General features: G+C 38.1%; 2 protein-coding genes across 7 annotated transcripts in view; one reads left to right on the top strand and one right to left on the bottom strand.

Moving 5' to 3' along the window:
- The first annotated feature begins 4,303 nt into the window (after positions 1-4,303).
- Positions 4,304-11,505, top strand: EMC4 (ER membrane protein complex subunit 4). Of its 4 annotated transcripts, none has more exons than XR_014021332.1 (6): positions 4,304-4,521; positions 4,860-4,982; positions 9,098-9,181; positions 9,456-9,616; positions 9,853-9,908; positions 11,263-11,505. XR_014021332.1 is itself a non-coding variant. In XM_081288891.1 (6 exons), the coding sequence occupies exons 1-5, from the start codon at positions 4,436-4,438 to the stop codon at positions 9,886-9,888; spliced, it is 552 nt and encodes a 183-aa protein (XP_081145017.1). In that variant the 5' UTR covers positions 4,304-4,435; the 3' UTR covers positions 9,889-9,908; positions 11,263-11,505. The 4 variants fall into 4 exon arrangements, 2 of the variants coding, with proteins under 2 accessions (XP_081145017.1, XP_081145018.1); XM_081288891.1 differs by having other exon boundaries at positions 4,860-4,974; positions 9,028-9,181; XR_014021333.1 differs by lacking the exon at positions 4,860-4,982.
- Positions 11,506-11,660: 155 nt separating this feature from the next.
- Positions 11,661-14,049, bottom strand: part of SLC12A6 (solute carrier family 12 member 6) — a 98,094-nt gene continuing 95,705 nt past the window's right edge. For all 3 annotated transcript variants that reach the window (XM_081288849.1, XM_081288848.1, XM_081288850.1), the window contains one exon: positions 11,661-13,186. In XM_081288849.1, the coding sequence (XP_081144975.1) occupies positions 13,095-13,186 (92 nt within the window). In that variant the 3' untranslated portion in view covers positions 11,661-13,094. The remainder of the gene's footprint in view (positions 13,187-14,049) is intronic.

Below are 14,049 nucleotides of genomic sequence, written 5' to 3' on the forward strand. Positions count from 1 at the left end.
TCATTATTCAGGTTTCAGCTTAAATGCTATTTGTCAGAGGAACATGGCATTAAATAGCTTCTTTGATTCCTAGGAAGGAGTATGAGATAAAAAAAATAAACACAAAAAAATGTGTAAATGGCACAAATAACAAAAGTCAAGTGAGGAAATTCATGAGAGCTATGGAATCATGCTTTATCTTTTACTTTCTTTAATTAACATCATATTTGCTCAAAGGCATAAAGTAAATTTAATATTTATTTTAGTTTCATATTCCCATTATCTTCCAATTCATGTTTAATCCAGTTAGGCACATAATGAGGCTCTCAAAAACTGACCATTTGCTTGAATTACTCTTTGTAACTATTCACACCCTGTTATTTTAGAGCAATAAAATGCTTTAGGTGAGCAATTTTAGATCCTTGCTACATACAATATCACCTGGAGAGCTTTAAAAAATACTGATGCCCAGCTAGGCATGGTGGTGCATGCTTGTAATCCCAGCCAATTGGGAGGCTGAGACAGAAGGATCAAAAGTTTAAGGCCAGTCTCAGCAATTTAGCAAGACCCTGTTTCAAGATAAAAAACAGTATGATTGGGAGTGTAGCTCAGTGGTAAACCTCCCCTGGTAAAAAAACAAAACATCTGCTGCCCAGGACCTGCTCTAAGCAAAACAATCAGAATCTCCAAGTATGGCCTAGGTATCGATAGTTCTAAAAGCTCTTAAGTTGATTCTCAATAGAGAACCACTATACTTCTGGGTTTAGATTTTTTATATAATATAGTTATTTTTATAATATTATAACACCTATCTTTCTAAATCCAATAGTGGTACCTGAATAATATGGAGAACTAGGAAAAGTACTGGAAAAAGCAATTTAAAAAGATGATCTGAAATCCCACTACTTCACTGTGTCTATCATTTGAGTCTTTTCTAAGGGAACATATGTATGGAAAGGACAGTAGACAAAACATGTTAGCTTTTAAAAGCAAGCACGGTATATTCTAGAACTAGAATACACCTTTAGACACCATCTATTTTAAATCCCTTGTTTTATAAATGAAGAAATTAAGGTCAAGAAAGTACCTAACTCAAAGTGATTCTGGTAGTTCATTTGAAGTTGATTTTATAATCCAGGTTTCCCAGGCTTATGAAAAATCATACTAATTTCCTTTTCTTTCCAAAGAACACTGTGCAAAAATTGAATTCTCAAATTTCAACCTGAACTCCATTTTCACAAGAGATTGTTTCTAATGACTTTCTGATAATCTTTTTAAAAGAACAAGCAGCGCTTTATAGGGAGGACATTCATCTTTTTCTTGAAGAATCTGAGCATGCATAGAGGAACTGTCCCTATTGTGTCCTGGGGAAGAGTCCATTAAATGAAAACCATTACCCCAATACAATATTAACATTTTTGATGTATATCCTCATTTTTATAGTTTTACTTTACATGTGTAATTATAGCACACTCATATATTGTTATCATATTTATTTTCAATTTAATTACTCACAGTCACTAAACACTTATTCAGTATAGCAGCTCCCCACTACTCAATCCACAGCTTTGCTTTTCATAGATTCATTATCCATACTCAAACTATGGTTACCCTACTTTCAACCATGTTTGGAAAATATTAAATGAAAAATTCTATTTTTTTCTTCTTCTTTTGTGTGCTAGGAATCAAATCTAGAGCCTCAAGCATGCTAGGCAAGTGCTCTACCACTGAGCTACATCCCCAACGCTGGAAAAGTCCAGAATGTATGCTGTTCTGGTTAGCATAATAAAATCTCCTGGTATCCTATTCTATCTTACCATGGATTTGAATCATCCTTTCCCAATGTATTCCTGCTGATTATGCCATCTGCCATTGGTCACTTAGTAGCCTTCTTGGTTATCAGATTTGATTGTTTCCTATCAAAGGGCTTGTGTTCAAGTATCCTTTATTTTATTTAATGGCCCAAAGTACAAGAATTGTGATACTGGCAGTTTAGGTATGCCAAAGAGAAGCCATAAAGTGCTTTCTTTAAGTGAAAAGATAAAACTTTCAGCTTAATAAGAAAAAAAAGTATGCTGAGATTGCAAAGACTTACTATACTGAGAAACTGTGAAGAAGGAAAAAGGGAATTTGTTAGTTTTGCTGCCGCATATTAACTACAAAAAAATAAGTGCTTAGTCATTTACCTCACTTAATCTTATCAGGTAGGCATCTTACATCATCACAAAAAGGGTGAGTATGGTCTAAAAAGCTACTTTGAGAGAGGAAGAGACCACATCCACATTTTATTACAGTGTAGTGCTATATTTTTATTTTCATTATTGGATACTATTGTTAATCTCTTAATATTTAAAGTGTCTAATTTACAAATTAAGAATGTGTTCTAGGTATGTATATATAGAAAGAAACAGTATATATAGAATTCAGTACTACCCGCATTTTCAGGTTATCTACTGGTGGCCTTGGAATGTGTCCTCACAGATGGGGGTGAGAGGGACTACTGTACTTTGCAAGTTGGAGGCATTAGGCTGTGGAACCAAAGATAATTAACACACAGCTACTGTCCTCAAGTAATTTAGCGTAGGGCATGGGGGTTAGAGGTAAGTGTTCAGGGTATGATAACACACAACAATGCCAAGTGGTTAAGTGCTATTAGGCAATATATACTGGGACAGAGGAATGTCCAGTAGGGCCAAGGCCCTAGTGAAGCTTAAGATGAATCTTAAAGGTTCATCAGAGACAACGTGGTAAAGCAGAAAAGAAGGCAATCAGGGAAGGCAATCTACATGCTGGGTCTTCCTATGATCAGATGGATACACATTTTAGAATGGATTGAAGGGGGAAAGACTTTTCTATTTCTGCCTTAAACAGTCTGCTATTAAACTTCCAATTTGTAAAATTGGAAAACAAAGTGGGGGTGAAAATCTTCAGTGTTTTATATTACCATCATCTTCAAGCATCCAAATTCTTTAACTGGCCAAGGAGGCTCTTTTCAGTCTTACCCCCAACCACACTCTCACTGTACCCCCTTCTGTCAAATTCCAGTTGTCAAGTAATTTACGAAGAAATACAAATTTTAAAAAATACAGTACCATTTTTGAACTGCTAATTAAAAAACTTATAAAGACGGTAGAATGTCAATGATGCCGATTTTACTAGTGGGCATTTTAAATGAAAATGAAAATTCTTTTAAAATGTGAAAGCTCTTTGATGTAGCAAACCGCAGTTCCTGGGGTATAATAACCTAAGGAACTAAGACAAGATGTACTACAAGGATGCTCAGTAACATTGGTTCATAAAAGTGGTAGGGAGATAGGGAAAAAAACTAAATGTTCGTCTGGTGCGATGGGGCATGCCTGTAATCCCAGCGGTTTAGGAGGCTAAGACAGGAGAATAGAGAGTTCAAAGCCAGCCTCAGCAATGGTGAGGTGCTAATAAGCAATTCAGTGAGACCCTGTCTCTAAATAAAATACAACAACAACAAAAAAATTATGACATGGGTACACAACTGAATACAGAATCCATTAACTAGGAATAATGATGTAGATTACGTAATGATACTTGAAAAACAAATTAGGCATCTGAAGCAGTACAATTTAATCTGACAACACACCTTGAAAATAGGAAGAATTAATTTTTACATACGAGGAAGTTGAAATAATGGATTTAACTTGCCAAAGGTGACAAAATTAGTTAAGTGGTGAAGCCAGGATTCAAATGGAGGTCATGGGAATCCCGGTACGGTGGCCTACGCCTGTAATTCCAGCTACTCGGGAGGCTTAGGCAAGAGGACCACAAGTTTGAGACCAGGCTGGGTAATTTAAGAGAGATCTGTCCTTAAAAAAAAAAAAAAAAAAAAAAGAAAGAAAGAAAAGAAAAGAAAAAGGCGGGGGGGTGGGGGGCTGGCCACGTGAATCCCAAGCCCGTATACCCTTCCACTGCCACTTTGCTTTTGTGCAGAATGGAGGCAGATCTACTTAGCAAGGTTACTTACACCGTGGACAAGCAGTATTTGGAATCTACTAAATAACTCGCTCAAGGTCACACAATTAGTGGTGGAGCCAGGATTTGAACACTGTGTTCCCAGGAACACATAGGAATGGAGATCAAGAGCTTTCCATGACATCAATTCCTAACACAGGAGGTATGAACTTTGCTTGTGCACTGTAAAGTACACCTCGGAGATCAGAGAACACATAACAAGTCTACTGGAGAAGCTTTCGGAAGCTGTATATCTTGCCTCTCTCCTGATTTTCTACATCCAAGTTCCTAGTCGTCAGTCTTACCCGGTAGCCAATTTCTGGGGGCGGAAGTGACGTCTATATCCACACGCCGGAAGTGAGCTTGCCGAGGGAGACGCCGAGGTTAGAAGCCGGTGGGCTACGCCGCTAGTGGGTCCTGAGCTAGGAGTCAGCTTCTGTTTGAGGCTTCGCAACCTTAGGAAGTGGCCGTTGCCATGACGGCCCAAGGAGGCTTGGTGGCCAACCGAGGCCGGCGGTTCAAATGGGCCATTGAACTGAGCGGGCCTGGAGGAGGCAGCAGGTGAGCGCTTGGATCAAGCTCGACTTTAGAGTCGTCACCAGCTTTAGAACTTTAGAACTTCCCCAGCCTCATCCTGAGGAGCATTCTGTGTAAAGGTTGGGTGATAGACAGACGTCACCTGGGGAGGTAGCAGCTTCTCTATCGTGCAGGTTACTTTTCCCTAAGGATATTTATTTTAGTCTTCCCAATTGGCAAAGGGACTGACGAGCCCATCTGAGCATTTGGCCTAATCTGGGTAGTGCATCTGAGGCTCTTTATTATTATGATTGGTAGAACAAGAACTGAAAGATATAAAGTTTGGGAAGTTGCAGCTTTAGTCTCTTGGTTTGGTTCTTCAGGGGCCGAAGTGACCGCGGCAGTAGCCAGGGAGACTCACTATACCCAGTCGGTTACTTGGACAAGCAAGTACCTGATACCAGCGTGCAGGAGACAGACCGGATCCTGGTGGAGAAGGTACAGAGGTATAGATGTTACCCTAGTCCTGGAGCCAGTCAGGACCTACCCGCCTCTCCCAAGTAGCATTACTGTAGACCCCATTTATAAAGAATGGGAGCTACACCGCATGCAGTAAGTGTTACAGTAGTTTACATAACAGCTCCAATAGTGCTTAACAGTTGGAAAAGTAAAAGACATTCATTAAGGCAAGGTATTAGGAAATAGTTGCAAAATGATCTGCTGGTGGCAAGGCTTTCCAGCTTAAGTCGTCGTTTTTTTATGCTAGTTCCCTGACACCACACATCCATACTGTCAAGATATTACCTTCAAAAAAGATCCCAAATCCTATTACTATTTTTTTAAGGAATTGAATCCAGGGGCGCTTAACCAGTGAGCCACATCTCCAGCACCTCCCCCTCCCCCCCTTTTGTTTTTTATTCTAATTTGTTATCGTGTCTTCATACATGTACTTAGGTTAATGATGTCCAACTCATTCCACCATCTTTTTTACCCTCTTGCCCCTCCCTTCCCCTTGCCCTATCTAGAGTTCCTCTAATCTTCCCTGCTCCCCTTCCCAATCCCACTATGAATCAGCCTCCTTATATTAGAGAACATTCAGCATTTGGTTTTTAGGGATTGGCTAATTTCACTTACCATTATATTTTCCAACTCCATCCATTTACCATGATTTTATTCTCTTTTATTGATATTTTATTTTTCCTATTTCTCCATATCCAATGCCATGATTTTATTCTCTTTTATTACTGAGTAATATTCCATTATGTATATATACCACATTTTCTTCATCCATTCATCTACTGAAGGGCATATAGGTTGGTTCCACAGTTTAGCTATTGTGAATTGTATATTGTGAATAAACATTATGTGGCTGTATGCCTGTATGTTGTATTTTAGAAAATTTTTTTTTTTGAGAAACGGCCAACCTAAGTTGCTGAGGCTGGCCTTGAATTTACCATCCTCCTGACTTAACCTTTCTAGTTACTATGATTAACAGGCTTTCACCACCAAGACAGGCCTACTACTTCTTGTCTTTATCATCCTGGTCCTAGCCACTATCTCTCATTCAGATTTTTTTTTTTAAGATTTATTTTTTAAACCTTTATTTAGGGCTGGGGATGTGGCTCAAGTGGTAGCGCGCTCGCCTGGCATGCGTGCGGCCCGGGTTCCATCCTCAGCACCACATACAAAACAAAGATGTTGTGTCCGCCGAAAACTAAAAAATAAAAAATATTTAAAAAAAACACCTTTATTTATTTATTTTTATGTGGTGCTGAGGATCAAACCCAGTGCCTCACACATGCTAGGCAAGCATTCTACCACTGAGTCACAACCCCAGCCCTCTCATCCAGATTTTTGCAAGAGACTAAAAAAAATCAATAAAATATATATGTACATATAAACTCTTCCAAATTGTAGTTTATGTACAGTAAACTGCATTCAACTAAAGCATGGTTTATCAACCTCAGCATTGTTGGTGGTTAATACTTCTTGTTGTGGGGGAACTGTACTGTGCACTGTAAGATGTTCAGTATCCCTGCTCTACTTATTAGATGGCAGTAGTGCCCTTCCTTAGTTGTGACAATTACACATTTCCAGCATTCTAAATGTCTCCCAGGAGACAAATTGCCCTCAGCTGGGAACCTCTAAAGGGTAATATTTGATGAGCTTTGATAGTGGTGTTCTCTTAAAAGAGAACATATTTTTCATCTCCAAAAAATCTCTTGAATTCCTTTTTTGCAGTAGAAATCTAACTGGTCTTGTTACTTATACCTAGACCTCTGTAGTTTATTCTCATCACAACAGTCAACATCATTTTAAAATATAAGTCAGATCATTCCTATTCTGAATCCTCCTATAGGTCCCCATTTTTTCAACATAAAAGCCCAGTCTTCATAATGTTCTACATAACTCTGCATTGGTCAAACCCCTGAAACATCTCTGACCTCATCTTCTACCCTTTATTGATTATTGATTTCACTTTAGTCATAATGGCTTCCTTGCTGCTCTCTAAAGACAGCAAGGCAAGTGCCCATGTCAGGTTTTTTGTATTTGCTCTTCCCTATTTTTGGATGCTCTTCTTCCAGATCTTCTTGCCTATCACCTTTACATCTCTCAAATGTTTTGGTCTTAGTGAAGCCTACCCTTATGGTACTCCCTATCTTGTTTTCCTATTTCTCCATATCATTAACATATGCTATGAATATATCATATAATAGTTATTTTTTTTTATTGCCCATTGCCCTTATCACTCTTGTAAGCTCCATGAGAAGGGGATTTTGTTGGATATATCCTAAGTGCCTAGAATAGTACATAGCACTTTCTTTCCTTTTCTTACTTCTTTCTTGGCCTTAATGTTGCTCTGCATTACACAGTCTTTGTTCATGCATTCATGAAATGCATGTGATCTTCACAACATGAAAATGACAGAGCTATTATCAATCTTTTCTCAATATGCATTATTTATTTATTTTTGCGCAGTATTGGGGATCAAACCCAGGGCCTTGTGCATGCTAAGCAAACACTACCACCAAGTCACATCCCTAGCCCATTAATCCTGTAATTTTTCATCTTGGTACATTAAAGTGTTACATGATAGCAATTTTTTTTTTTTTCCTCTAACTTTAGCCAAGGGCAGCCGTGCATGCATGTAATCCCAGCAACTTGGGAGGTTGGGGCAGGAGCTTCAGTTTTGAGGCTAGCAATTTAATGAGACCCTTTCTCAAAATAATAAAAAGGTCTGGGGATGGCGATCAGTGGTAAAGTGCCCATGGGTTCAGTCCCCCAGTACCAAAAAAAAGTCTGTTTTTTTCCTAAGTTTCTTTGTTGTTCTTTTTTGGTACCAGGGATGGAACCTGCTTAATCACTGAGCCATATCCCTAGCCTCCCCTCCCCTTTTTTAAATTTTGAGACAGGGTGTCAGTAGGTTGCTTAGAGCCTAAGTTGCTGAGACTGGCTTTGAAACTGTGATCATCTTGATTCAGCCTCCCAAGTCACTGGGATTATAGATGTATGCTACCATGCCCAGCTAGCTAGTTTGTTCTTTTTCTAGCTTTTTTTTTTTTTTTTTTTGTACTGGGGATTGAACCCAGGGTGCTTTTCCACTGAGGTACATTCCCAGCCCTTTTTGAGACAGAGCCTCACTAAGTCTTCTGATATGTATTTAAGATTATAAATATATTACAGCTCTAACTTTATACAAGTTTTAATGCAGCATTTTTGTTTCCAATTAACATTTCTATTTTCCATTTTGATAGCATTCATGGATTAGTATACATTTGTTAATTTCTAAATATAAGGGATTTTCTAGTTACCTTTTGATTTCTAGCTTAGTTGCATTATAGTCAAAGAACACTGTATATTTTGAGTTCTGTGACATTGAGATTTTCATACATGGCTCAGCAAGTGGCCAGTTTTTCTAACTATCTGATGTTTGAAAAGAATATGAATTCCGTAATTGTTGGGTACAGTTTTATATATGTGAAAGTTCGTTTATGTCATTCAAATCGTGTCTTGACTTGCCTGTTATCTTTTCAAAACAATTTTTTCATAATACCTTTGTTTTATTTATTTTTATGTGGTGCTGAGGATCAAACCCAATGTCTCACACAGGCTAGGCAAGTGTTCTACCACTGAGCTATAACCCCAGCCCCTGCCTGTTCTGTTGTTAAGGTGTGGTAATCTCCCAGCATGTGGAGTTTTCTATTTCTTTAGTTGTAGCTGGAGTTTTCTATTTCTTTAGTTGTAAAAGGGACAGTGATATATGCAGAAGTTCAAGGACAAAAGCAGGAAAATCTTTTCTTTAGCCAAAATCACAAGAAAAAGATGACTGGAAATCTTATGGGGAAAACTAACAGATGGTGAGGCTGTCTTATACCTTTAATGGAAAGGAGCTTCCTATGGCAACATGGAGAAAGGAAGAGGTGGTGGAATTGAGTCAGCTTAGTCAGAAGCAGGGAATTGGGAATTCTGTTTATTTGACTTTAGCATCACTGATGCAGTAAATGTGGGATTGAGGGTAATGATGAAAGGTTATAACTGTGCTTGTTTTAGCGCTGCTGGGACATCGCCTTGGGTCCCCTCAAGCAGATTCCTATGAACCTCTTCATCATGTACATGGCAGGAAATACTATCTCCATCTTCCCTACTATGATGGTGTGTATGATGGCCTGGCGACCCATTCAAGCACTTATGGCCATTTCAGCCAGTAAGTATTTTTGAAATAATAAACCCTTCCCTATGTTTTAAGAATTTAAAGTCTTAGGCATAATTTTTTTTTTAACCAAAAGGTATGCAGGGTGGTGATGGTAGTAGTGGTGAAATGGAGGGGAAAACAATGCTGCTCACAGTATTCTGTTCACCTTTAGTGATCCTATTTGCTATCTTATTTTGGGTTTATCTATATTAATATATGCTTGATTTGATTCATATTGAAAAAGGAAGGTTGTTTTGGTTTTGACAGCTTCTGTTATCCCCGACAGCTTTCAAGATGCTAGAGAGTTCAAGCCAGAAGTTTCTTCAGGGTTTGGTCTATCTCATTGGGAACGTAATGGGTTTGGCATTGGCTGTTTACAAGTGTCAGTCTATGGGACTACTGCCTACACATGCATCAGACTGGTTAGCCTTCATTGAGCCCCCTGAGGTAAGGTAAAAGAAAAGTCAAATTTGAGGCATTTGTACAGTGAATAGCTGACTCATTTGATGGTAGAGAATTAAGAGTTGGTATTAGAATTCATTTCTTAAGTAATAAAAGCTATTAGGTGTTTGGAAGATTTTTTTTAATGATAAGAAATAATAGAACTTGTGATTAAAATACTGATTCAGAAAGTTATTTCAACACTTATTCACCACTAAACTGTTTACTGTTTCTTCTTCCAGAGAATGGAGTTCAGTGGTGGAGGATTACTTTTGTGAACCTGAGAAGGAAGCACCAGGTGCCTGTATATTTGGCCTCATTTACATCCTTCTTTAAGCTAAATGGCTCCCTAAGTATACTTTTTTTTTTTTTTTTTTTTTTTTAAGTATACTCACTCATATTGAAAAGAACCAAAAAGCTCTCTTCTCCATGGTCAGGAGACAAAGCATAGGACAATGTGTATATTACTACAAACACAAAGAAACTATACCACAACCCCTGGCTGAAAATAATGTAGAAAACTTTATTTATGTTTGCAGTACAGAGCAAAACAAATAAAACCAGAACTCTATGTAAACAAAAGAGTGGTTGCTGCTAAATCAAAAGCCATAGCAGCATCTCCTTTTAATAAATTAAATGGTTGAAAACAATACTTAAAAGTTTCACAAATTTCCTTTAATAAATCTATTTTCCTTAATAGTTCACTTCTATTTAACACAAATTGGGACATAAAAATTCTGTTGGAGACACTCATGGATGGAACTAATGCTGGATTTAAATTATACATGATGAAAAGAAAAATAAACCAGAAAAAAGAACACATAAATATGCTTACAGTGTAATTGTTACTTTAATACAATAAAGAATTTTTAACATGTTTAGGGGGAATGAGGATTGGTGGAATCCCTGGGGCCACAAAGATCAGAGGCAATGGAAGATAAAGAGCAGTGATCTTTCTCCTGCCACAAGGAACCTGTCAAACAGACACTGCAGTTCAAACTTCAGCTTTTAAGATAGCTATGGAAGGCAGAGAGCCAGCAGTAGGAGAAATTATATATTATCCTGCCCTGGTAAAGTCATAGGTAAGACTTAAAAGCTGGATCTTGCCCAAAGAGCAGGAGGTCTTAGTCTTCCCTCTTGAAACAAAAGCCCCTTCCCCTAAGGTGCATTCTCTCATCAAGTTTTCAGTATTGCTTTATTTGCAGTGATTAAACCAGACAAGACATTTTGTAGACAGACAACATAAGCAACACATAGACGTGAAATGCTCTAGACAGCTGAATATAAATCTGGCCTAATAATCGTTTTTCCATGTAACAGTGATTTCGTATTTTAGGGATTAAGGTAGTGGCATTGTTAATAAGTCACTAATTCCTTCCTCCCTTTAAAAGATTCTTACAGAGTTCCAACCACAAATAGCACTTCTAAAATTACCTTATTTTCTGCCCATATTTATTCTGTATAGGAAAAATGTGTATCACTTTGGCCAGGAGTATGTGTAAATTTTGGGAAATTCCTGGGCAGGATGACCTTTACAGTATTGGAGTCTTGAAGATCTTAGGTCCTAGGGGACCTGATCCATTACTACTATACTCAACTAAGCAGTGGAGTGTTGCAATGGGAGTTGTAAACAAAATTTCTATTCCCCGCAGGAAGGAGCAGAAGAAAAGACATAAGATACTGTCTGCTTTGCTACCCACAAATGGGCCTGAAGTTTGAAAGAAGAGCAAAAGGAACAAATCAAAATGACTTAATTTCTTAAGCCATACTGAACAATTTTCTTCTTTGTCCCTGTGTGTCAAAAGAATTATTTGCGACAGAGCTTATTCCAAATCTTACTGGGTAATCAAAAGAGAGTGGCACTATTTATCATTAATAAAGTGAAATTAAAAGTAGCTGTGAATACAGGCAAGAAGACAGTTTCTTAAATACCTATCTTGTATAAGAAATGAAAATTTCACATATTTGAAATTACTGCTTAGCCACACACATAGTTTCCCTATGCTGGTAAGCCAAGTGTTTTGTGATCAGTAAATTAGTAAATAAAAAGATGAGTTTGTAAAAGTATTTCCTTGGCACATTTAGAACTTTCTGGAAAAAAAAAAAGACTGGTGGCTTGGATAATACTTTAGAGCCAAATTTCTTCAGTCAGAATGAAGAATAAAAGGAAAAGGGGGGAAATGCTCATATTTGGGCCATTTAGTTGAGTGCCTCAAGTCTTAACTATAACCTTAGGGATGAGGCCATAGATTACTTAGTGAAAACAAATTTTCTTGAATCAGGCCATTGTCAATTTGTATGCATTTTTAAGTAGGTAAGGAGAGTAGCAGCTTGATAACTTTGGCACTATGGAAACAGTATGGCTCTAGAACTTCCAGTTCCATTGCTGAATTCCCCCTTTTAAAGACAGTCCAGAGCTTTCAGAGAATGATATTAGCCAGTCTTCCTAGTATTTGTTCCTTAAGGGTTCTTGATCCAGGCCTAGTAACTTGAGGCATAAAAAGAAGGAAAGGAGAACCTAGTGGCCAGTGTGCATCATGACCTGTTTCTACAAAACAGCTTGTATATTTTGCCCTTGTCGCATAGATAACCAGAGACTACTTGGGTAAATTTTAATAGCTACTCCTTGGAATTTCCTTAGTTTAGCCATTTAAAGAACCTGAAAGAGACCAATCCTTACCTTTTTTTTTTTTTTTTTGTGTGTGTGTGTGTGTGTGGTAACAGTGCCTGTGTTACAATCACAGAATTTGTTTTGAGCTAAGAGAAACAGCTGAAATATACACGGACACAGTGTAGATACTTAAACCTGACATTCTGGGGCAATCTTGTTTTTGAGGGAGAAGGAGAGGCTGCTGCCATGTTTCATGTTTTGTAGATATGTACCCTAACAGAGTCCTAGAGAACAGAAGGTACACTAAAGAAATAATTAGCTATAAAAGGTTTACATCTTGGCTTGCCACTGGTTATTTTCACAAGGCTAATAAATAGGCCCCCATACACCTAGCCACAAATTCTTTAGTAAGGTGAGGCTGTCTCTGGCAATTACCCCTGTGGTGTTATCATTGAACCATGACTTCTGAGACTCATCTTTAATGTTGGCTATGTACTTGCTTTTTGTCTTTAGTTGAATTTTTAGCATTCCTTTTATCATGTTGCTGTCTTCAACAGTGCTAAAAGGTTCCCATTTATTGGCTTTGTTAATCCTAACTTGCCTTCTCTTGGTACTGAATGGTTTTGGGACTTGATCATTCTTCTGATGTTGAAGGAGTATCTGCTGCTTCTGTCATTATAAGGGAGCCAAGAACAGATCTATAAGTATTCTTGAACAAGTACTGGAAGCTCAGCTCATCAAAAGTTCAGTGTTACGTGTACAGAACACAGGACTCTAGTTGAGTGAGTGTGGTAATAAAGAACCATCACTTTTCCATGGAGGATGGAAGCCTTTTAGAAAATGAGAGACCAAGCAGAGTCATTCAGGAGCAGATTATGAGTAAATGGTGATCACTTCACTGCCACCACCCCGGACAAGGAGGACTCGTTCTAGTCCCTCGGTGAGTACTTCTAGAAACTCCATGTCTTCAGAATTTGTCAAGGAGACAAACAGGCAGAAAAGTTCACTTTACAACCTGGCATCTCTTATCTGGTATTATCTGATAACAGCATGCTTCTTAATTATATAGTCAGACTTGGAGAAGTCTGAACATTTGTTATGTTTTGGTACCAGGGGTTGAACTCAGGGGCACTTGACCACTGAGCCACATCCCAGCCCTATTTTATATTTTATTTAGAGACAGAGTCTCACTGAGTTGCTTAGCACCTCTCTTGCTGAGGCTGGCTTTGAACTTGCAATCCTCCTGCCTCAGCCTCCCGAGCTGCTGAGATTACAGGTGTGTGCCACTGTGCTCAGCTAAGTCTGAACTTTTTTTAAAAAAATTTTTAAATTTATTTTTTAGGTGTAAATGGACACAACACAATGTCTTTATTTTTATGTGGTGCTGAGGATAGAACCTGGGTCCCGCCCATGTAGGCGAGTGTTCTACCACTGAGCCACAAATCCCAGCCCCAAGTCTGAATTTTTGATTCATTAACCCTGTGAAGTAATCCAGGGATGTAATACCTTTGCATATATAAGATTCTTCTATTTATTAGATATTTTCTAATGTTATTAAGAAATAAGGGAGTCCATAGTAATGTTATTCTAAATGATAAAAATGCAAAAAAAAAAAAAAACCCAACCACCCCATAACAATCCAGAGAGCACCCAATAATTTCTAAGTGAAGCCATTCAAGTCAGATTTTCCTGCCACTTCTTTTTTCAAGTTTTTGTTTTTACTTGTAGTTGAACACAATACCTCTATTTCGTTTATTTATTTTTATGTGGTGCTGAGGATTGAACCCACATGTGAGGCGAGCGCTCTACTGCTGAGCCACAACCTCAG

Source organism: Spermophilus citellus (assembly GCF_964194105.1).
Source record: "Spermophilus citellus genome assembly, chromosome: 4".
Classification (NCBI taxonomy): Eukaryota; Metazoa; Chordata; class Mammalia; order Rodentia; family Sciuridae; genus Spermophilus; species Spermophilus citellus.

Excerpts from the sequence above, each read along its gene's own strand:
- EMC4 (XM_081288891.1), top strand. The coding sequence starts at position 4,436 with ATGACGGCCCAAGGAGGCTTGGTGGCCAACCGAGGCCGGCGGTTCAAA. Across the intron at positions 4,975-9,027 it reads ACCGGATCCTGGTGGAGAAG|CGCTGCTGGGACATCGCCTT; the intron begins GTACAGAGGTAT and ends TGCTTGTTTTAG. Across the intron at positions 9,182-9,455 it reads ACTTATGGCCATTTCAGCCA|CTTTCAAGATGCTAGAGAGT; the intron begins GTAAGTATTTTT and ends TATCCCCGACAG.